The 24913-nt window shown below is 43.3% G+C and overlaps 1 protein-coding gene across 1 annotated transcript; it reads right to left on the minus strand.

The window, feature by feature from the left end:
• Nucleotides 1–1376: 1376 nt before the first annotated feature.
• On the minus strand, nt 1377–23677 carry SLCO1C1 (solute carrier organic anion transporter family member 1C1). The gene is made up of 14 exons (XM_064155553.1): nt 23532–23677; nt 19624–19765; nt 18726–18858; nt 18014–18135; nt 16442–16588; nt 15255–15353; nt 14296–14541; nt 13199–13363; nt 9487–9682; nt 7590–7755; nt 6404–6588; nt 5327–5391; nt 4004–4121; nt 1377–2417 (listed from the first exon to the last, which is right to left on the minus strand). The coding sequence occupies exons 1-14, from the start codon at nt 23658–23660 to the stop codon at nt 2195–2197; spliced, it is 2136 nt and encodes a 711-aa protein (XP_064011623.1). The 5' UTR covers nt 23661–23677; the 3' UTR covers nt 1377–2194.
• Nucleotides 23678–24913: the final 1236 nt, after the last annotated feature.

A 24913-nucleotide genomic window follows, 5' to 3' on the forward strand; every position in this document is an offset into this window, starting at 1 on the left:
ACCTGACAGCTCGCTGCTATGAAAAGTACCCTCTCTAGAAGTCTGTGGAAGGCTCCAAGCATCTGGCTGACTCCTGGATGCTGGTGGATTCTGACATTTCTTTAGATTGCAGGCTCACAGAATGTCAGGGGTTGGAAGGGACCCAAAGAGATCAAGTCCAACCCCCTGCCAGAACAGGACCATCCAATCTAGCGCAAGTCACACAGGAACACATCCAGACAAGCCTGGAAAGGCTCCAGAGAAGGAGACTCCACAACCTCTCTGGGGAAGCTGTTCCAGTGCTCTGAGACCCTTACAGTAAAGAAGTTCCCTCTTGTGCTGAGGTGGAACCTCCTGTCCTGCAGCTTCCATCCATTGCTCCTTGTCCTATGCCAGGGAGCAGTGAGCAGAGCCTGTCCCCCATCTCCTGAGACCTACCTCTCAGATATTTATAAGCATTTATTAGATCCCCTCTCAGTCTCCTCTTCTCCAGACTAACAAGCCCCAGGTCCCTCAGCCTCTCCTCATCAGGCAAGGTTCCAGCAGTATGAATGAGACCTGAGACCAGAACACCAGTCTTCATAGTTCATCCTAGCCAGAATGCTTCAGCTAGTCTCCTATTCACAGACCTTCTAATTATTTTCATTTCATTTAATTCAATAGACAGCTACACAGGATAAAGTGAACAGACATAGCTATCCAGCACCCCACTGCCTGTAGCCTCTGACACTTATATGAAAGGACAAAATGCTGAGACAGGGACCACGTTTCCCATATTCCAGGCCACTACCTAAACACTCACCAGTGTGGCAAATAGTGGGTGGCATTAGTCCTTCCTCTGGCAGCTGTATTTTCTCAAGCAATAGATTTCAGTCCTTACCTTCTGCAGAAATTCGATGCCTAAGCAATGTCCTTCTTGATACTGCTGTTGAATGGATTAGGTAGTTCTCTACGGCATACAGTAAACATTTATCACTGATACAGCTCAGTAAGTCTCGTTCTTATATACACATCTGTTCTTTCTCATTCATCCTGCAGGAGACGCTCTACACCTGTAAGCATGCAGTCACTAATGAAGTGCAAGTGATGTGATATTATTTTGCTAATATTATGATGAAAACTGAAGCTTACCTTTAATCACGGCTCTAATATTCTAGCTGCTGTGAAAGATACCATCTGTAGTCCTGTTGCCACTCTCTTTTTTCAATGAAAAGCATTCTTGAGATTTTGTTCCATGTTAAACAGCTCTCCACAGAACTCCCCACCCCAAATTTATTTAAAACTAAACATTTTCAAACTGCAGAATTTATATTTAAAGAGGTATTATGATACGTGTCTTAGTTTTGGTGAGCGTTTATGACTAATTCAAAGGAAATCCCCAGATCACCTGGTCTTTGAATTAATTTTATTGTTCCCAAACTTGTTTGTCATAGCTTTTTCAAAAATAAATCATATTTAACTTGTATAATGGTATTAGTACATTGCACAAAATGTGTGGAATTATAGTATACTGAGTACTAGCAAGCAGCAAGAAACTGATGTAAAGGTAAAGAAGCTCTATTTTTATTCCATTTTCCTTTGGACAATACTATTGTGCTCTAACTGCAATGATAACTTCTATTGCTGTTATTGTTTTGCTATCACAGAACTACTTGAAAGAGAATCCCACATCATTTAATTTCCTAAGTGTTATGGGTTGAATTCGTAAGATGCTCTTTCAGCACACCACCTTCCCTCTACCCTGTACTGCACTGCTTGCCAGGGTGAGCTATGTGCAGAAGATCTCTGGAACTTTCAGATGGCCAAGTCAGGTTTTGTGCTCCAGATCCTCTTGGTCTGCCACCACGGTGGACAGAGCTGCACAGCAGACTCCACATACAGAAGGAAGCTTCAGGGCTGCAGTGGCAGCAGCTTGATGAGGAGGGATGGACCTGAGGGGCAGCCATAAAACAGGTTTCTTGGTGTTGAAGTAAGGTGCACCTTTCCAGCCATGACAAATCCTCTAACTGGACTGGCACTGACTTGGTAGGACATAACGGTGAGCAGTATTTTCAGAGCTGTACATGTGCTAAAACAATTGTCTTTGCTGTTTACAGTGAAAATTACATGAAAGTGGATGTTTTCAGGGTGGATACTAAAATATCTCTTCACTGGTGATAGATTTTTGCCTGGAGCACCACTCACTGGGTAAAGCCACGGTGAGATCTCAGTCTTCCTAAAGTCTAGTCTCCTTTTCTGGCCAGTAAGTTGTCTGAATTAGATGACCACTATTGACACTATTATCTGCCTTGCTCTTTGTCCCACAGGTGCCTCTCTCCACGTTGGTTGAGAGGGTCTCATCATGTGAAGAAGACCTTTTCCGGAGAACCCAAAGAACAGCAACACTGAAGAAAATGGACACCGTGCCCAACATCAAAGTCAGCCCCAGATACACATACCTGAGAGAGAAATCACAGAGTCACAGAATGTCAGGGGCTGGAAGTGACCTCAAAACCCCATCCAGTCCAACTCCCCTGCCACAGCAGGGTCACCAAGACCAGATCACACAAGAACATATCCAGACAGATGTCTCTCCAGAGAGGGAGACTCCACAACCCTCCTGGGCAGCCTGTTCCAGGGTTCTGTCACCCTCAAAGGGAAAAAAATCCTCCTCATGTTTACATGGAACTTTCTATGCCTCAATTTCCACCCATTGCCCCTTGTCCTGTTGTTGGATATCACCCAGCAGAGCCTGGCTCCAGCCTCCTCACACTCACCCTTTCCGTATTGATAAACACTAATGAGGTGACCTCTCAGTCTTCTCTTCTCCAAGCTCAAATGTCCCAACTCCCTCAGCCTCTCCTCACAAGTGGAAAGTTCCACTCCTTTAATAATTTTTGTGGTTCTGCAATGGCCTCTTTCAAGCAGGTCCCTGTCCTTCTCTAAATGATCGATCAGAGCCTATTTCAAAGGCAACATAGGAGTGAAAGTCATCAAGGACACATTCATATTTTCATGCAGTAAGAAAGCTCTTCAAACAAGGTGACATTACCAGAGATGAGAATTTGCTAACTGACCTGAGTCAGGTATTGCGTGGTCTGTGGCCAAGAAAGTGTCTCAAGCACCTTAATGTGCTTCAGTGAGAATAACACTAACATTTTTAGGGCAATTTATGTATTTTTCAGTTGCCTGACAAAGAGTGGCACTGATACCAAGAACATTTGATGATATTTTTGCATTACAGTCATAATGACAGTAGCAACACAGCAACAATGACATAATTACTTGCATTGAGTCCCAACTGAGGTTTTGGTCTTTCCTTCAAAGTCTTCAAAAAAGATATACTCTCCCCTTATGCTTTTTCCTGCGGTGGGTGAAAGGGCAACTTGTTCTCTCATTTTCCTTTTACCATTGTTATTCCATCCCCTGTTTCTGGTAAAGCCTTTAATGCATGCAGTTCAGACGATTACTCTCCTCTAGCCATACTGTGCTTAAGCGTCTATATAAGCCAAACTTGCTTTGTGACATCCTCCATGGTCCAGCTCCAGCATGGAGCAATAAGGAAGTTTAACAGCCCATTTTCTTACTGACTTAGTGATTTATACACTCTTACAATAGAGTTGCTTAAAAATTGGGGAAGATTTGGCATGAAATCAAAACTTTTTTCCCAGGTTAAAAATTAAATGAACATTTCTGGCTGATATTGAAATAAGACATTCATCCTCACCCACTCTCAAAAAAAACAAACCGAACTGAAACCAAACCAAACAACCCCCTCCCCAACCCTCCTCCCCAACACACTAACATCAAAACAAAACCAAACAAAGACCCCCCAAAACAAACAAACAAATCCAAATCAAAACAGAGTGACTAAAAGAAAAGAGGATGCTAAACCCTGAGCATTATTGTTACTATTGCTAGTCAGACACTTTCCTTTGGCATCACATCATTCACTCACATTTTCTGACAGAAATCCTTCTACCAGTGCCAAGTGTAGGCTAGTTAAAAAGCACAAGTTAAAGCATGAATGCAGAAGAGCTGTTACCTGAGTGCACTGGAGTCATATAGTCTGCATGCTCCTTTTCCCCCACATCTTTTGCTTCCCCATTTCAGGCAGGTGGTATCTATGGCCACTCCAAAATACACTGGGGCTGGAATTCCCGCTGGGTGTATTTAACAAATAAACAGAGACAAGATAGTTACTTTCCAGGGTGATCAGTTCTGGTCTAGAGACATGTTCACGCAGAACAATAAATAATACATTTTAACAGCAATGATGCTTCCACGCTGTGTGCTGGTCTGAGAAGTCGTGCTTTGCCCTGCCCAAGCACACAGCATCCCTTCCTCCCTGTGGGGAACTGGGGTGGGAAGGACACGCGGCTGAGCCTCAAAAAGCTCACCAAAGTCAGCGGCAGTGCTAGCTACAGCTTGTTTTTCTCGCCCTGCAGAACTCCTCGGGGCAGGGGGGAAAGCCTGTTCAGCTTGTGGGCAGGGGATGTTCTGTGTGGGGGTTCAGGAGGGGCAGGTGAGAAGGGAGAGAGATAGCAGGGCTGGGAGCCTGCAGTAGACCTTCAATTGTCTTGCAGTATCCTGAGATCCCACTGCGGTAGGGCAAAGGTACTGCAGTATTTGTGGCTGATGGAAAGACAAAGCTTTTGGTCTGGTGCTAATGGGGGACGATGTGCAACCTGGAAAGGCTGCTGGTGAAGAAATTAAGCCTGGAGGAAATTCTGGCCTGAAAAGGCATGAGAAAATGACCAACAGCTTGTTCTGATGCCTCATAGAGCTCATCCAAGTCTGTTCTGTTTAAACAAGCGACTTGCTTCTTGCCCATTACTGCCATTTCTATGAAGAACTAAAGGATTTTAGTTTCTGTTCATTGGCATCTCACAGCACCCCTGGTTTTAGAGAACACACATTAGATTCCAACACAAGGCTGCCCTCAGGCACACCTGTGCTAAGATTATTTCTCCTAGAAACTAACAAAAATATGCCCAAAAATTGGTGGCAGATTTTGAGCCACAGCTGTTCTACTATGTGTGTCATCAAGTAAGCAGAGACAAGAACTAATTCTGATGTTTAGTTTCATAGTCCAAAGGATCACCTCCATAGATATTAGCTGTGCATATTTGCACTGTATTTATGAAATACAAAACCGCTTCCTTTTTCCAAGCTTTTCCCTTTATTTTTGTTTGGTTTTGTTCAGTTGTTTTTATTTACTTATGTACTTGTTTATTCTTTATTTTAAATAGTGCAGTATTAACTTGTCAGTTAGATGGCATTCTGTCCAACAATCAAAGTTTAATTCTAGGATAAACAATTAGAAAGGAGTGTATTAAAGTAGACACAAGAGTGCAACCAGACTTACCCAGTACTCTTACTGCCAGGGTGTAGATACCAAGTGCAAATGATTTCAAGTGTGGTTTAATGCACCTAAAAATAATTTTTTAAATGGTATTTAAAATAAATAAATAATTGATTGTAGGTAATTTGAACAAAAATAGAATGGAAGAGGAAGGAAAGAAGCATGACTTTTTCCTCTTTACTGACATTGGCTTTAACAGCAAATAATTGAATAAAATCAGAACAGTATCTAGGAATTCTGAGCACATTCTAAGACGACGGTTCCTGTTCAGACATTATCAGTAGTTAGGAGTTACTAATGCAGTGCAAGAAAATGGGTTCTTAAATTATAGAATCATAGAATCAACCAGGTTGGAAGAGACCTCCAAGATCATCCAGTCCAACCTAGCACCCAGCCCTAGCCAGTCAACTAGACCATGGCACTAAGTGTCTCAGCCAGTCTTTGCTTGAACATCTCTATACATCATTAGATAGCTTTTTTCAATTAAACACTCTCTAAAATTGTCCCTTGGGGCAAGCATTTAATAAACTTGTGGTTAATACAACAGAAGAAAAAAATCTTATGCTCCATGTATTTTCACTTTGAAAAGAGAAACCTGGGACAGGACAAATACATGGAATAATAAAATGGATAAATGGAGAAGAGTCGAGTAGCATGGGTTAGATCATCTTTGTGCATTGGTATCCACAGCAAGGTAGGAAAACACAGAAGAAAACACGTGCACGTGCTGGCACAAGTAGAGCTGGTTTCCATATGCGTGGAGGATATCTAACACTGTTCTTGTAATGTCAAAATCATTAAGGTAAGGGAAATTTGGTATAAATGATAACCAGACCTCCTGAATCATATTTATAACCAGGAGGGCATTGCTGGTAGAGATAACCACAAACACACTGTTGCTTCAATGGCAAAAAACTCACTGTCAAATTAGAGGGATGCCTTTCAATGGCATAGAAGTGTTTTAAAAAGCACCTCACATAGCTGAAAACATTTCACAGTACTAGGCGTGAGGAAGACCCAGTCACACGTGTCAAAGCACTCTGAAAACATTTGGCAATGCCAGCAGAAGTGATTTCTTACCTTAGAAGCAGAATGTATCCAGGTGTGCCACCAACTGACAAAGTGTATGAAGTGATAACTGATATTACCAGAAAATACAGAAACATTTCTGGGCACTCATTTCCTTTTTGACACGGTCCCACCACAGCTGAGGAGCTTTGTGACGGAGATTCCAAGGGTCCCACACAGCTGCAGTTAAAAAATACCTGGAAGACAGCCGGCAGAAGTGTGTAACAGCAGCTAAAGAGAGAAGTGGATGTTCAAGGTTGCACATCATGTTTCTCTGGAAAACAGGAGAGTTTGAATCCCAACTGGCAATTATTTTTGTTCGCATGTTTGCTTTCACAAGGAAGAGGCTCGCTCATTGAATAAGAAATTCAGAAAGCAGCTACCGTGGATTCATGGATTTAGTGTGTGTATAGGGTTAACACTCCTGGGGGAGTGACCCTGAACCTGACCCTAGGGGTCTTGGCCCCTCCTCAGGGGTGGGCCACACTCCAGGTGATGGTTAGCCCACTCCCCCCACTTCCTGTGGTATAAAAGACAGGAGTTCTCCTGTCTCTTCCTCTTTTCGCCCTCTTTCTCCCTACCTGCGTTCACGAACACACACACACACACTGATACTGCATACCAGCCACGAGGCAGAGACACCATCACACTACTCGGGTTGTATCCATCCCTGTTTTGTATTTTGCTGTTTTCCCTTCCTTATCCTTTGTAAACTCCCCTACCTCCAATCCCTTTTTTCTAAGTTATTGTTAAACTTTTCCTTTTTAACTTCCAAATCGAGTGAGATTGATTTATTGGGGTGTCCCTACCTTTTATCTCTCTCCCTGTCTTTTGGGGAAAGGAGGGGGAGGAGGGGAGGGCACTCTATAAACTCTATAAATTCTATAAATTGTCATTGGGTCTACCAAATTTATAAGAGAGTCTCTGGGAACTTGCATTTGAACCCAAGACAGTGTGTTGTTTTACACAGCTACAGTAGCAAACAGCTGAAAAAACCCAAACCCCTCTTATATACTCTGCTTGGGATTTCTGATGGAAATGGCAGTGAAGAAAACTTTAAATGTGGGTGGCAGATTGCTAAAAAAATATCTGAGCAGCTTAGGGCTGGAGAGGATGTGCCTTAAAGCATGTATTCTGACTGAAGTGGTTGTATTAGGAAAGCTTCCACGCCACGCACGGAACAAAAAGCTTGCCTTACAGTGTCTTTCCCGCTGCCGTTGGATGCGTGACAGCCAGCAAGACAAGCGGAAATGTAGGTAACTCCATTTTCCCCGCAGATGGGGTCCCAGTCATTGTTGGAGCAGGCGCAGCCCGAGTTGCACTCTGAAAACAGGGATTGCTCATAATCGGTCATCTGTTCAGTTCTGGGGACAAAAGGAGACATTTCAGTGATGTTTTATAGCAGACGTGGAAGAAATCATTACCAAACCATCAGTTATGCTCTCTGCCAGGCACACCTGGCCAGACCTTCCATATGGAGCCCATAAGGTGTTGCCTCTTCACATTTATGCAGCAGTGTAAGTTCTTATTTCTCTGTTATCAAAACATCTTCACACCACCTACTGTGACATAGTAACTACTTTATTAAGGGAGAGAGCTGACAATTTCTATTCATGCATTTTCTCAGATTTCCTAAGATTTCAGTTACAGTATCACAGTATCACCAAGGTTGGAAGAGACCTCACAGATCATCAAGTCCAACCCTTTACCACAGTGCCCAAGGCTAGACCATGGCACCAAGTGCCACATCCAACCTTGCCTTGAACTGCCCCAGGGACGACGACTCCACCACCTCTCCAGGCAGCCCATTCCAGTGCCTAATGACTCTCTCAGTGAAGAACTTTCTCCTCACCTCGAGCCGAAATTTCCCCTGGCGCAGCCTGAGGCTGTGTCCTCTTGTTCTGGAGCTGGCCACCTGAGAGAAGAGAGCAACCTCCCCCTGGCCACAACCACCCTTCAGGTAGTTGTAGACAGCAATAAGGTCACCCCTGAGCCTCCTCTTCTCCAGGCTAAACAACCCCAGCTCCCTAAGCCTCTCCTCGTAGGGCTTGTGCTCGAGGCCTCTCACCAGCCTCGTCGCCCTTCTCTGGACACGCTCAAGCATCTCAGTGTCCTTCCTAAACTGGGGGGCCCAGAACTGAACGCAGTACTCGAGGTGTGGTCTGACCAGTGCAGAGTACAGGGGCAGAATGACCTCCCTGCTCCTGCTGACCACACCATTCCTGATGCAGGCCAGGATGCCACTGGCTCTCTTGGCCACCTGGGCACACTGCTGGCTCATGTTCAGGCGGGTATCAGTTACTGAGGCTTGACACAGCTCTAGCAAAACTGGACAAAAAACCTGACTACTCCAGTGGCAAAGAGGGAAGTGAGTTAGAAATGTGAAATATCTGCTATAGACGTTAGTGAGGAAATGATCAGAATGAGATTCATTCAAACTGAGGGCTTGATTAACTTGCCCAACAGCTCTTTGCCAGCTTCATCAAGCTGCTTGCTGACATACCCAGCTGTTGATGAATTCACCAGCAGAACAGCTCCTGGGGCTGCCAAGAAGTCAATGCTGGAAACTCTCCCCGGACCATGAGCTTTGCAGAGTAGTAGCATAGGTGAAAGTGACCAAAGATGGCTAGCCTCAGATGCATCTCCTGGTTAATATTATGGCTAACTCATGGTTAATTCATAAATCCGTAAGGGTTGGGTTCAGAGGCTGTTAAATGCCATGGGGTTTTCAACAGCACTAGAGGCAAAAAGCAATTAATTGAATCTCACTTTCCCTACTGAGCTCCTCACATTTCCAGAAGTCTCTAGGCTCAACGGATGGGTCCCATGGTAATAACAATTAAAAAGTAATCAGCAAAATAATCTGCGCTTGTGGCACAAAGCCCTCTGGGCCAAAGGCAACAATCAGGAAAGGATTCTAATGCAATGCCCTCTGGGATAAGTGGAGTAGTTTCCAAGGCTTTGAAGCAAATTTCTGGCAAGTATATTTAGGTCAGTCATACTCTTTTCAACAATATATATGTTGTGAAATTAAATGAGGAAGGAGCTCCCTTCACAACAGCACTTCATGCTGAAGTGTGCCATTCCCGGCATACCCGTGGTACGATACGGTCAGCCCAGCCACATCTGAATTCTTGCAGCCCATTGCAAATAGCGAGAGGAGCAAAAGGTAGCCAAAGAAAGATGAGCCCAAGGACAGCTTTGCAGCACCTAAAACACCGATTCTACATTTTTTCATGATGAGTCCTCCAGAGAATATGCCAAAAGCCACAGCAGGAACATTGATAAGACCTGAAATTGAACAGAAGAGTCTTCGTTAATGATTACTCCCAGCTCAACGAACTATCCTCCTCAGCCACAAAAATGGCAACAGTGGTAAGATGAAGGAAACAAAATGCAAAACTTCTTCAGTTTGGGCATTTTGTTTGCCCAGACTTGGGTTGTTCCTGTAAAGGTGCTGGGAACTGCTTTTAAATGCTTGCTCCCAGAGAAATGTTTCCTTGCTAGTTCTTTGACAAAGAAATTGCATATAAATTTCAGACAATGATCTTCCGCTTTCTTAAGTAGTGTTCCCCACTGTTACTTTGTCAGCAGAAGGATCATTTAGTGTTAATTTAAATATTTTTGTGTTGTTTTTCACACGAGCTGCTCTGGGCACAGAGAAGTTACTTGGGATAAGATGTTGCTTACAGCAACCAACACAGCCACATTGCCACTGTACAGTTTGGGGCTTTGGAACCTCCCCTGTACACAAATCTTCCTTTCCATATAGAAACAATAGAAGCAACGGGGTCCACTCTTTGGGGTTGTCCCACTCCAGCTTTCCAAGGCAACTCCTCTCCTTCCCTTTTCCACTGCTAGACAGAGCCCAAACTGCTCATTCCTAGAGGGCAAATTTGGTTTACCTTACAGGATTTCTCTGTTTTGATTCAGCTATGAAACTGATAATCCCCTAGAGAAGTCTCCAACAGGGAGAAAAACAGTGGCATGTCATTGCCTCTGTGTCCAGGAGGGTTTTGGTCGTTACGGTTGTTGAGCTCCGTTAGCTGAGTGCTGCAACAGCAGCAAGATAGGTATACCCCCTGGGCTCTCTTGTATCAGACTTCAGATAATCAGGTGGAAGAGCACCGAAGGAAACACGTAAAACTGTGTGACCATTAATACTTACCTGGGTAGTGTTGCTCACAGCAATGTCCATATTGATAGACACAGACAACAAGACACCCCCCCAAGCATTCAGTACATGAGAGAAGTCAAACAAGGGGTCCTTTGCGAGATTTCACTGATACTGAAAATGATTTTCTCAGCTCTTTCAGCCAGTTCTGGCACATTACATTCTTCCCTTTCACAGGGCTACTTATGGGGTTTTCAGCTTTTAATTCATGCTGACACCTAGAGATGCTGAGCTTAACAAGTGGAATATTGCAGTAAGTTTTGGGCTCCCCAGTTCAGAAAGGACAGGGATCTACTTGAAAGAGTCCTTGGGAGGGCTACAAAGATGATTAAGGGGCTGAAGCACTGTCAAATGAGGAGAAGCTGAGGGACCTGTGGCTTTTTGCTCTGGTGAAGAGCTGACTTAGAGGGGATCTAATCCATGTTTATAAATATCTGAGGGCTTGGGGTCAAGAGGGAGGGGACACATTCTTCTCAGTTGTGCCTTGTGATAGGACAAGTGGCAATGGGTATAAACTACAGCACAGGAGGTTCCATCACAACATGAGGAAGAATTTCTTTACTGTAAGGGTCACAGAGCACTGGAACGGGCTGCCCAGAGAGGTCACAGTCTCCTTCTCTGAAGACTTTCAGGACCAGTCTGGATTCATTCCTGTGTGACCTGAGCTAGATTCTGTGGTCCTGCTCTGGCAGAGGGGTTGGGCTCAATGATCTATGGAGGTCCCTTCCAACCCCTAACATCCTGTGAGTGTATGAAAACCACACAAGCATCAAAGCATGCATGTCTTCATAGAGCAGATGAAGTTTCCCAAGTTTGTTTAGGAGGCTGGAGATGTTATAACAGAATTTCAGATGATTTGGTATGAAGTACTACTTTCTGGCTTAACTCAGGGTTTGATCCACCTGCGCACACATGTTTAAAAATATCAGTGCTTAGAAGGGATGCTAATAGGTGCATTTGATGATAGAGAAAGCCTTAGTTCATCTAGCAAATCTAGGAGTCAGTGCCTTGGCTGAGCACATGAGCCCAGTTCAGTCACTGATGAGGTTCAAGAAGCTTTACTGGGGCAGCATTTTTTACTCTGTGCATACATGAAAATTGTACTGCAGGGGATTTGGAAACCCCCTATGTGTAGCAGAGCATGTATGTTGTCACTGTATACCTGGTTTTTCTGCTCTCTTTTCACTTGTAAGAAGAGAGTGGAGTTGGAACTGTGAGCTGCAGGATGCACCAAAGAGTACCCACACTGCCTGCTCATCCCTGGGTTGTGACTACTCAAAAAAACCTCTTAGAATCTCCATCTAACCTTCTGGGTTTTTTTCCTCTTTTACTAGTGCTATGACAATTCTGATACCTACCAGAGAGATTGTGAAAGAAATTGTTTAAGAACAAAAAGAAGAAACAGGAGAAGAGGTAGGGTAAATCAAACTGATACTGTTAGTTCTCATCAGCCCTCATCATTCATAGTATAGATTGGGAAAGAAATGGAGTAAGAAACTGTCCACCATATTGCAGGGATGGTGACTCAGCCAGCATCCCTCCCTAGCTATCCTATCACGCATTCTCTGCTGGATGTAGTCCCTATGCCTCATGAAATCAGACAGATCTTAATCCACACTGGGTTTGCACATACCTGAAAGCTTAGTTCCAGAAACACAATGAGAAGTATTGTACTGAATGTAGGGATTGTTTTCTGGACTTTCTCTGGCTATTGACTATGCTTGAAGATTTCTCCCTGCTTTCAGGAGTTCCATGCCAGGAAATTCCAGCTTCTGTCTTTAAGGAATTAACATAGCACAATGGATCAATCCGGCTTTTCTGCATATATATACCCCCGTTGCTGTGCAACTAATGCTGCTGTGAAACAAGGCAGCTCCCTCTGTGTTCTATAGATGTAAACCTCTTTGCTGTGTAATGCTATTGAATCGGGGACCTCAAGAACTGAACCCAAGCCTGTATGCAGGCTCAGCGACTGGGCAGTGAAGTTCACCACCCTGAAAACATCTCTAAAATTGTCTCCCTCGGTAGCCCAAAGGCAGAAGCAGTGTTTTTTCGCTCATGCTGTGTGAGAGGGCTTTGGAGACTAACTTCGCAACAGAGAAATGCTCTTAAAGCAGAAATACCTTTTTTCTCTCTCTCTTTCGTTTCTTGCTTGCTTTTATTTCTTTCCCCCTTTTTCTCTTCACCACCATCACGCTAAGATGTTAGGTTTTTTAATACATGTATTGTCTGATCACTGATGTATCTTTGACTTCCTTTTATTTCACACCAAGCTCTTCAGATAGTAAGAAATCCCTGGCAATATCACAGCTACTTCATGGTCAGTCCTTTAGCATTCATTGAGTTGAAATAAATTGGAAGCTAGCAAGACAATATATCTGTCTGATGACAAATGTACCTATTTTAAAATTGAGTCTCTTTTGAAATACTCTCTTGTGCTACATCTTGCACAGATAAACTCAGAGCTGAGCAGAAATGAAATAACTTACCTTCTGTGAACTACTACTTAACGTCAGACTGGGAAGAAGAGGACATCAATGTACCCTCAAAAAATCCAGTTTTATGTATATCTATGTATATGCCACACGTAAAATGTCCATTTTTAAGGTAGCAGAATGAGATAATAGCATTACCTATAAGAAAATTAGTTTTTGAAGACGTTTGCCCATACTGTTGCTCAATATACTTTGGCTTATACGTCACCATGCCAATTAAAGAATTGAACTGAACGATACTTGCGCACAAATACAGAATGTAAACTGGATTCCCAAAGAGGCTTTTCAGTGATGGCAAGAAGTCTGCAAGGCAAAACAGCAGAAATGACAACCAGGCCAGAAAAAGAACTCCTGTGAGCAACACTCTGCATCATGCTTGCACCTTCCAGAGAAGAACCGCAGGACATTTCAGAAGAAATCCATCAAGTACCACGATGTTACAGAGAGCTACCCTGTTTCTAGACAGGAAAACAGTGGAACAGATTACCAAGAATCAGTTTCCTAGAAGAGACATCTGATTTCAATAATTAGCCAGGACTGATTTAATTTCTGAGTGTCCTCAGCAGCTGCAGCGTCTTTCAGCTTACTCTGGGGGCAGAGAGAATTCAGCCCAGCTGACTGCAAGCACAGATATAATGAGCTGCATATTCGAGTATCAAGGAAAAATGATTTTTTGGCAAAGTAGGTCCAAGGAAATGCAACTGTGCAAGACAGCTTGTGCCTAAATCCTCCTAAAATACTGTATCTCCTCTGCGCCAATCCTTATTCTCATCAGATATTTTATGTGGGGTTTTAACAACTGTAAAGAAAAAAGTTTAGGGGAAAATGGACATTTCTGACCCCTACTTTTGCAACAGTTTCTCCTGGAGACGTTCAAGGCCATGTTGGATGGGGCCTTGAGCAACCGGGTCTACTTGAGAGGTGTCCCTGCCCATGGCAAAGAGACTGTATTAGATGATCCCTAAGGTCTCTTCCAGCCTAAGCCATTCTATGACATCTCCTAGGCCATTAGCATAATCTTACGAGTCTCAGCTGAAGAAATTCTCCATGCGAGAGCAGGTCCAGAAAGCAACAAATAGATCATTTTTGTATATAGTAGTTAGCTGGAGAATGACACCTGAGTGAAGACTAATTCTGAGGTAATTAAAATATGGCCTTAGAAAGTATAAAGTTTTAGAGTATAAAAGCTAGTGAGAGAAAGGCTCAATGATCAGAAAGAAATTGCAGTGGCTTGCCTTTTGCCATCTCAGTGATCTTCATTTGTTGCTGATACAATTTGTGTTGGTCTTTGCTCTCCTCAGTGATGAACTTTGACTGCTCAGAAGAGGTACTGGAGTCCTTTCTTCGCTCTGGCTTCGGGAGGTGCTTTGGCAGGAACCAGAAGGGGATGCCAGCCAGAACACTAACTGCACCTGCTATTAAGTAACCCAGCCACCAGGCTCCCACCCACTGCACGTCCTTGTGAGTTATTGTTACACTGTCTGGAGGAAGTTTAAAAAAAGAAACAAAAACAAAAACAAAAACCACCAAACAAATGGGGTTTGAGAATGGCTGCTGGTAACAAGGAAGGTGATTTTGCATCGACTATGTCCAGAGAAATCCACCCTACCACCTTTCCAGATGGTACAGCTGTGAGCAGGCAATAGGGATTTGATCTCTGTGACAGCTAACAGCCTTTCCCTGACACTACAGGTTCCCAGGTGGCCAGGTAATTGCTCTCAGTCAGCCTGTTCTGCACAAAAGTGGCAGAAAAAAAATGTAGTGGAAGATGTTTTCTCCAGAGGAAGTCAATCAGGAGCCCTGGTGGCCATTGCAAGACCACTTTTCTAGGCAATGACAGCGAACCACAAAATGTAAGCACACAGCTCTCAGCAAAATTCTGAGCCTTAGTTCTGCTTCTGCCTCCTCCTGGTGCCTGCTGCCCACCAAGACCCTCCTCACCAGGGCATCTCTTGGGGGGCACAAGCTGCAGAATTCTGGGGCCAAGGAACATTCAGCCCTCCTATTTCCTCCACACCCATCCTCCTTCTTAGTCTCTCCCACACATGCAGTGTTGTCACCCTTTTTATTTCAGAGTGCCTGCTCTACCCCTGGTAGCCCCTTATGCCTAGAAGAAAGTTAGATAATGCATGGCCTAAAATAGGCATTTTGGAGCCTGTCTGAATTGTAAAAACATGATTTTTTTCTGACTTACCCAGATCTACAAAGCCGATGTCAACATAAAGTTTGGCACATAGAGATCCTAGAAGAAAGCCAAATATTGGTCCTATAATTGCAACCGTCTGCACACAGCCTGCAACAAAACACAGGGAACTGTTAAGCCTCTGAGTTAAAAAGAGCAGTGGTTCTTGCTGCACCTAAGAGCCGAGATGGGTAATAAATGACAAAGTCTTAAAATATTGAGCCTTTGCTCCTTGGCACATCAGTTCGACAAGTTAAAACATTTTCAAGAAGAAAATGTCAACAACAAAATTGCCTCCACTTCAGTGACATTTCAGCATTTTTCATCATCCAGGTCAAGAATGCTAGCAACTCTTCAGCTGCTGTGATGGTTTGGGAGTGACCCACCCCACCCCCTGAATTCACCAGACTCAGGTCAGCTGGAAGTTAAGGGAGCTCTATTTACAGCTTAGCACAATTTACTTGCATGAAACTGCTGGTATGGGTCCAGGGAAGGGCCATGAAGACTAAGAGAGTTAGGCTTTTTTAACCTAGAGAAGAGGAAGGTCTGGGGAGAACTTACAGCAGCCTTCCAGTATTTGAAGAGTGCCTAAATTGATAGCTGGAGGGGAACTTTGTACAATGGCATGTAGTGATAGGATGAGGGGCAATGGCTTCAAAATGGAAGAAACTATGTTTAGATTAGATATTAGGAAGAAATTCTTCACCACGAGGATGGTGAAACACTGGAACAGGTTGCTCAGAGAAGCTGTGGAAGCTCCAACCCTGGAAGTGCTTAAGGCACTCAAGTGCTTCAGCAACCTGGTCTAGTAGGAGATGACTCTGCCAAAGGCCTGAGTTTGGAACTAAATGATCTTTATTTTTCCTTCCCACCCAAACTGATCTATGAGTCTATAAGAAAACTCCAGTGACACCATTGTTCCAAAGCTTCAGCACTGCTGCTTGCAATTCCACCTGAATCTGGAGGGAATGCCTCTAGTTGCTGCTGAAATTGTATCTGAAGTACTTAAGGCAGTGCATGTTTCCTATCACCTCCCAAAGAACTGAATATGCACAGAGGCTCAGTGGTCTACATCCAGAGTCATTAGGAACATCAGGGTAACAGCAGGAACATAAGGTCAAACCTTTTCCTCAAATTAAGATAATGGAACTGTAGTGGTACAATTAAAGGGGAACAAACATATATAAAAATGATTTTACCAATGTATAAGGCAGCATTTTCTTCAATGGCATAATCATCAATGTATGTAATTCCCAGAGGCTGGATAGGAGTTTCACCAATTCCACGCAACAGATTTCCCAGCAAGACATAGACCCACATGGAAGAACCTGCTTCTTTTTCACATCCTAGGTACATCACAAAAGAGCAATAATGATGTGTCTTTACAACTTTTTAGACACTAAATGCACAGGACTTCTAAAAGCACTCCTAATATGGGACAAATAGTAAGGAAGCTGTTTGTTGTTTTTTTTCACAGGGCTGGCAATCAGCTGGAGGCAGACACATGTTTACAGAATCACAGAGCCTTAGAGGTTGGAAGGGACCTCCAGAGGTCAGCGAGTCCAACCTCCCTGCCGAGGCAGGGTCCCCTCAGGTAGTTCACACAGGAATGCATCCAGGCAGGTTTTGAAAGTCTCCAGAGAAGGAGACTCCACAGCCTCTCTGGGCAGCCTGCTCCCGGGCTCTGTCACCCTCACTGTAAAGAAGTTTCTCCTCATGTTAAGGTGAAACCTTCTGTGTTCCAGTTTGTAGCTCTTGATCCCTATTGCTGCTGACCACCAAAAAGAGATTGGCCCCAAACACTTGACACTCACCCCTCAAATATTCCTACACATTGATCAGATCTCCTTTCAGTCTTTTCCAGACTAAACAGCTCCAGGTTTCTCAGTCTCTCTTCGTGGGGTAGATGCCCAAGTTCCCCCCAGTCATCCTCGTGGCTGGACTCTCTCCAGCAGGTCCCTGTCTCTCCTGAACCGGGGAGCCCAAAACTGGACACAGTATTCCAGGTGTGGTCTCACCAGGGCAGAGTAGAGTGGGAGAAGAACCTCCCTGTACCTGATGAACTGATTGAGTCAAAGATATTAGAAGGTAGCCAGTTCTATAATTTTGACAGCACTTTTTCACTTCCTCCTGGGATCTCCTCCAGGAAAGATACAGGAAATGATGATAATGAGCATTACCAGCCATAACTATTCCACAGGTAAGGGGATGCACACATACGTATTTTGTGACATAGAGAAAGTTTGATTTGCTCATCCGCTATTCGTGCCTGGGCATCAGGGAGGAATGTTTCTTGACCACAAAGAGCTCTATGCACCCAAGAGGGCAGATAGTTTTGTGCTGTACAAAATGGGTCCAGTGGGCAGGGAGAGAAATAAGAAGGGGATTTGCAGGCAGGGAGACCCAAGCGGCTTTCAGAGGGCTGAGGCCCATTTCCCAGCACAGGGTACACCATGACTTTCTGAATTTGCCACGGGAAATTGGTATTTCCACAAGCCACAAAGGTGCAGAAAGCTACTGGAGAAAACAGCAAAGCTGGAGGAAAGGCTGCAGCCTGGAAAAAAATCTCTTGGCACTGGGCAGTGCCAGTTACATACTTAGTTCTTAATTGATTTGCTTCAGCCAGTAGATCTGGGTTTTCTGTAGGAAAGATTAATCTCATTCCTATTTATTATTTTCTTGCATTCTAATATGTTACTGTGTGAGAGTTTGGGAGCCTTTTGATGTGTTTGAGTGTGCATATCACACTGTTTAACAGAGATCATTCTCACCTGCATTTATTTTCGCCTGTGACTTTTCCAGGGATGAGAGTGGAGTTTGGCTTTTATTCTGCAGACAGGGAGAGACGCTAGCAGTGGAGTTGACGGTGGAAGTGAATCTCTCATACCGATACCTGGTTATAAAACAAAGTTGTTTTTTATTGTCCCAACTTACAGGAAAAGCAGATCTGCTACTACAGTGGAAGGTAGGCCCATAACACTTAAATGCAGATTTCACCTGCATCCAGTGTTGCCAGTGACGCTTTACAGGGGGAAAAGAAACTCAGTTCATACTGCAGTAGTACATAAAAAGCATACTCTGTTCTTTTTGTGTCACAGGGATGCATTCCAGTTAAATAAGCACTTTGCTCTGCTATGATACATGAATCTGTACATAGGAATTATTAGACAGTGGGGTGTTTGATACTCAGATTGCCTCCCTGAGCTTAGTGTTCACTTCATGTTTTAAGTTTCGACAGTTCTTAAACCATTTCAAAATGCAGTTGATCAACATCACAGGCTAATAAAAGGATAGGTTAATTACAACTAAGAAGAGCTTACATGTCAAATTATTTGTGCCACAGGAGTAAGACTTTTCACACACACACACAAAATATGGAATTGAGTAACCACATGCACACATGCCTGTTTCCACAGGCATCTTCCCAATCGATGAGCCAACACGCAGGGTACATAGGCCAGGTGCAAAGTGCTTTGCACTTACCGTCCCATGAAGAACTGGGGCATCGCAATTAGGAATGTTCCAGCTGACATAATCAAGCAGCCTGCTCCAATTATTCTTGGCCTGTGAAGCTTCGCTCCAAAGTAGCTTACAAGAATTATGATTAGGAGGTTCCCTTTGAGAATGCAAAAGGAAAACTGAGTTTTATGGCTTGTTGATAAGAGATCCCTTAAAAGAATGATTTCTAGCATGTGGTATAGGCAGCTATTTGAGGAGAAGAGGACTGATCGTGTGGGGTTGGTGTTTTTCTCTCTTTCCAAGCTTTCTTATAGGAATTTAGTGTCTTGCATGACAAGAAAGCCACAAACTTTTAGGTAAGCAGCTGGAAAAGAGGAGGACCATGCTAACAGAAGCTAACAAATAACCAGGAAGGCAGGAAAAGAGGGAGTCAAATGGAGCTTTATACACTGAGGTTAAGATTTCATTCCCACAAACTCCACGGCCCACTGAACACCCATAAGATAAATTCAGTAATATTAAGTCATAAGAGACAATGTCCCACTGGAAACCTTAGTGCAAGAAGGAAGAGGATGGACAGGACAATGAATGTAGATTGCAGCTAGAAGGTTTGTGCTCCCGTGATTTATTAGTCACAAAGGGTGACACCTGTGGGGTGTGTGGATTGCTGACTAAAGGAGAAAGAAAGCAGAAATAGGTGCAGTTGGAATCACAGAATATCTAGGACTCTGTTGAACTGCTTGGATTATCAACCCTGTCCTCTCCAATGTAACCATACTGACAGTCATGCTGACTTTTAGGAGGTGAATCTTGCTCCATTTTAATGGTTCAAGGAGCTTCATACAATCATTTTTCACAACAAATTGCATCATGTTTGTTTGCTTGTTTTCTGAAAACCAAAGTGTGTTTCTGCAGCACATACCAATTTCAAAACTGCCATCAATAACGCCAACCAAAGAGGAGGGGATATCAAATCTTCTTTCTATTTGTGTGATAGTACTTTTTAGATAACTTCCTGACAGTGCTTTAGCAAAATAAACAAAAGACAACGCACCAAGAAATATCTGTGAAAGAAATTGACAGTGATTAAAATCAGGCAGTACAGAAGGCTCAGCTTTATGAATTATTTCAAGACACTTTTTATATTCCCACCTCTTCATTTCCCAAATAACCTTGTCAATACTCCTCCTACATTTTATAAATTGCTAGACTGTTAGGGTTTGTCCTTTTCTTATAAGCCATAACAATACCAACCAAACTTGTCACCAGACGCCTCTAATTTCAGGTAGGTGCCCAGGCTACTGATGCTTTAAAAGATAGAGAGACATGTATTACCTTCCTGATCTCTCTCAGGAAAGGGCATCCTACACAACAGCAATAAAGGTAAATGATAAGTATGGAAAGGTGAGTTATTTGGACTTGTTTCAACATTGGGTTTCCAACCAAAGAATCACAGCATGACAGTGTTGGGAAGGGACCTCTGGAGATCATCTAGTTCCATGCTCCTGCCAGAGTACGTCCATCTAGAACATGTTGCACAGGACAGCGTCCAGTTAGGTTTTGAATAACTTCAGAGAAGGAGACTCCACCACCTCTCTGGGCAGCCTGTTCCAGTACTTGACCATCCTCAAAGTAAAGAAGCTCTTCCTCATGTTTAAATGAAACTTCTGTGTCCAAGTTTGTGCCTGTTACCTCTTGTCCTGTCACTGAGCACCACTGGTCCCACTTTCCCGACACCCAGCTTTGAAGTATTTATGAGCATTCAGAATGTTCCCCTTCAGACTTCTCTTCCCTAGGTTGTCCACCAGGATGCCCAGATCTTTTTCTACAGAGCTGCTTTCCAGCAGGTCAGCCCCTAACCTGCACTGATACAGGGAGTTATTTCTCCCTAGTTGCCCTCGTTTAACTTCATCATGTCAAGGTCATGCTGGGTGGCAGCACAGCCTTCTGGTGTCTAGTTGCCCTACTTGCCCTCATTTAACTTCATCATGTCAAGGGCATGCTGGGTGGCAGCACAGCCTTCTGGTGTGTCAGCCAGCCCTCCCAGTTTTGTGTCACCAGCAGACTTGCTGAGGGTGCATTTTATCTCTTCATCCAGGTTGCCGATGAATACAGCTGAGTTTTAGAATCCTTTTCCCACTGAAACCCAGGGTGGCCAGGAGGGAGAAGTCTCTTCCTCTTGTTACATGGCTCCATGAGTCAGTGACCTGCCAGGCAGTTCTCTTCTAGGCGTGTCCTTTCCCCAGCAGATCTCTTGCAAGCTTTGACATGCACTGCAGTTTTCTGGGGAACAATCTCCCATTTTAATGTTTTGCAAAGGCAGTTATTTTCTCTTAGTTATCACTTGTATGTGCTTGAGTGTGTTAGTCTGAATCAGAAAGGGACCTTGGAAACAAAACTTTTGCTCCCTTCACTGCATATTGGTACTGCAAATGTGTGGATTGAATCTCTTCTACACAAAATTAAAGTGGAAGATGTGCTTCAGAAGGGTGTTACACTCACTTCACCAGACAGTGGCTCTCCCATCTCTGGACCAGACTAGAGCTGGTCTGAAGTAACACTTCATCCTGAAATGCTTACGGTGGAAGTGTAGGGTCCTTAGCGCCAACTGTTTCACTCCTGCAGAGTTTGCCTTCCTTGATTGTAGCCTTATGGAATTTAAGAGCTCCAGGGATACTCACACACTCTGCAACTCATCATGGAAACCTCAGCATTGCTTTCTCCCCTCAGATACAGAGATGCTCTTTGTAAAAGGTGTGAAAAAACATACCCAAACCCTAAAGGCAAATGAAAACTTGTAGTCATCTTTCATAGCCCCTTGACCTAATCCTTAGGCCTGGTCTTGGAGGAATCATTCTTCCAGTAAGCAGGTGCTCCCAAGTACTCACCTCCAATCAAATAGTCCTTACAGCATCTCCTGTGACAAGGCAGATGGGCAATAACACTGGCATCACTGCTGAACTCATGTGAACATTCGAATACATCCCTGTGTCACATTCAACACACCTCTTCTAGTGCTGGTTCCTTGCTCCTTCAGAAACACTTGTGGAGAAACAAGCAGGATCTGGTTCTCATTTCCCACACTGAGGGCTCTCAAGGAGCTCTATAGTAAAAATACTGCCATAATATTTTACATTCTAATGTGTAGTTTATGCCCTGGGATTTTAAATAGCAATGTGAATGCCAATATGGTTTTGCACTGAAAAATTAATAGGTCATGCTAGAACTTCAGATCTCTCTCTCTCTCTTTGGCAGACATTTTTCCAGTTCTCTCAGGAAGGAGACGAAGACCACGTGCAACAGTGGGAAAAGCACCCCAAAGTCAGAGCTGAGGCAGAAAGGTGCCCTGCATTTCAGATTCTTCTGTGGTTTGTCAACGACAGCAAGTAAATCCATCACTACATCTTTCTCTTTCATAAAGGCAATTTCAGCACACAAGGCTGATAACTGGTAAAAGAAACCTATTGGATCTGCTCATTGTTTTGGTAATACATTACACAAATACAGATCTGAAACAGTTACTTCTTTTTGTGACTTAGAAACATCTTTAATAATTTCATACTGACTCATCAAGACACAACCTGGTCTGGGTTCCCAGAAGGCACAGATTCTTTTATCAAAAAGTGAATTGAGACATTATTGGTTTTCTGTTTTGGAACTAATAAGCTGATTTCTGACTGGCAAATTTGTGACTGAAGGTGCAATTCAATGAGAGGGTCAGATTGTTGTTGCAGCAAGTGGAAGAACAATGACAGAATTGCTATTATGCTACAAGTATAATTACTACAACTCATCTCCTGTTTGAAAATTAAGCTTCATTTCTGGGCCCTTTTGAGATCAGGCAAAATGAAGGAGAATATTCAGGGATCTAAGTATTTTTAAATAAGTCATCAGACTAAATTAATTCCCCAATGTCTTAACTGCATTTTATAATTTATAGGCTTCAGATCAACTATTGCCGAAGTCAGGGACTGCAATGGGAGCTGGATTAGTATCTGAAAGTAGATAGGTGTGTGTGAGAAAAGACAAATGGACTGCTCAACAAAAAAGAACCAGGCAAGGCCAAGGACTCCTTTTCTGTGTAACTCAGGTCACCTCACCTCACCGTTGTGTGGTGATTTACTGAAATCTCACCCGAGAGAGTCAGCATTTCACAGCCTGGCTTTGGACGGCAGGTAGAGACAGTAGGCAAAGCATCATGCTGCCTCCTGCACCCCAGTGTCCCAACCAGGGAGGAGCGCTCCTCCAAGGTGCAGTGGTCCTACCATCACGAAGCTACATTACAAGGCTTAAAGCAGGGAGCTTCCATTGCCTTGAAGAAGTACTTCTTATGGGTTAGACAAATGCAGGTACAGCAGTGACACTTCTGCAGTCTCATTTCACAGTCACCTCATGCGGAGTTCTCTCAAATCAAGAACATTACCAGCGCTGCTTTAATAATAAAGGACTTAAAACACAGTGATCACAATCTATAAAAGAGCAATCTGTACTAACAGCTGCCTGTGGTACCTGTTTGCTGATACCCTCTTCTCAACTTTAGGAAAATGGAGTGGTTACACTGACCTTTCAGAACGACCCCTGAAGGTCTCATAACATGCAAACCTGAACCAATATGTTACACTTGAACACTGACAAACGTTCAGCAAATACAAGTCAGAAGCAAACATCTTTTCATGACTTAAAGATATCTTTAATAATGCATCTCTGTATCATGTCTCAGCAAGACGTAATCAGAGCTGGAAAAGGGACAGTATTCAAAACAAAGCCCAAAGCAAAGAAAAAAGAGGTTTCCCAAGTCCCTCCTGGAATATTCAAAAACTCTTACTCTACCTTTATACCTCCACAACATGACTGTTGCTCCTTGGATGCAGAAGATTCGGACTTGAATGAGGATCGGTCAACTGGCAGGACCATGTTGTATGAGAAAAAGCGACTGTTTTCTTTTGATGAACTCTCCATGATGATATCCCTCGCCTCTAAAGCAGAGAACAAAACATGGAGAACATTTTAAAAGGGCATCCTATTAGCTCAGCCTCAAAAGCTTGTCATGTGACAGCAACACCCCGCTGTACTGTTTTCCCTACAACAGCAATTACCAAACTTGACAACAGAATCTGACTAGAGTACTGGACGTTTAATTATGGAAATATGTGATCCACTTGCCTATAATGAAGAAGATTAAATCATACTCAGCAAAGAGCAATCATCTCTCATCAATGTGGCCTCGCTGAATATTTGACCAAGCACTGCTGGCAGACAAAATGAGGCTTGTTAACATTTTAGACATCTCTGGAGTCTATATGTAAGCTCATGTCTCTAGATGTGACCATGTCTGCAGAGATTTCTCAGAGCTGATCTCTGAATTTCCCATATATCCAGGACATTAAGTAATTGGATCAAAGGAAACTAGCCTGGTTAATGAGGAGCTTGAATTGTTTTAGATTGAAACATTAACTCTAATCGTCTGATGTTAGCTAATGAGTTACACAAGAATAAAGAGGTTTAGTTCCTTTCACCATTTTAGACAGAGCCTTAGGGCTCAGTGATCAATTGATACAGGAAAAAATGTGAATTTGCTTCTTTTCAGGTAAAGACAAAGAAATAAAGAAAACCTAAACAGTACACTTTGAGAACAAAAGATACCAGTAATTCTTAACTACTAAGATACTGCAGTACTTTGTCCTTAATTTAAATCTCTAAATCAGATCTGAGAATATTTATGAAATCAGCTTCTGTGTTCACTTCTAAGCAGCACTATGTTTCATAGAACTGCTGGCTGAAAATACCAAGAGGGGATGTTCTTATTCTTTCAAGTTTGTCTAAATGCACAGATCCTCATAAGTTAAAAGCAGATATGGCTTTATGTGTATGCACATGCCTTCATGGCTTCCCAGGAGACTCTTCAGTAGGTACTTGTGCTTCCAGAAATGTAGAGTGATAGTAAGGGAAGTACTTCTGGAGGCTAAGATCTGCTGGTGCAAATACATGTTTAGGCTCTGTCCATACACATACAAGGCAAAAAGACTGTGGCTGTGCTACCAATGTTTCCACAGGAGATGTCTCCATCACATTAGATGAAATGAGGGCTACTGAATACATCTAAGAGAAATCTTTGCACTTGCCACTGCCCCGAGAGGACATGGATGTACTTTCTTGCTGGCACTCGTGTGTATACAGATCTTTTTAAAAGCAAAGTAAGAATGGGTACAGAA

This window comes from Pogoniulus pusillus, chromosome 15 (genome assembly GCF_015220805.1).
Source record: "Pogoniulus pusillus isolate bPogPus1 chromosome 15, bPogPus1.pri, whole genome shotgun sequence".
NCBI lineage: Eukaryota > Metazoa > Chordata > Aves > Piciformes > Lybiidae > Pogoniulus > Pogoniulus pusillus.

What these genes read in the sequence shown, in the direction of transcription:
- SLCO1C1 (XM_064155553.1), bottom strand. Translation starts at nt 23,660, where the DNA reads ATGGAGAGTTCATCAAAAGAAAACAGTCGCTTTTTCTCATACAACATG. An exon ending in CATGTTGTGGAGGTATAAAG is followed by an intron (nt 19,766 to 23,531) that starts GTAGAGTAAGAG and finishes TTTCTTTCACAG; the next exon opens with ATATTTCTTGGTGCGTTGTC. An exon ending in CTGACCGTATCGTACCACGG is followed by an intron (nt 7,756 to 9,486) that starts GTATGCCGGGAA and finishes TTTTGTCCCCAG; the next exon opens with AACTGAACAGATGACCGATT.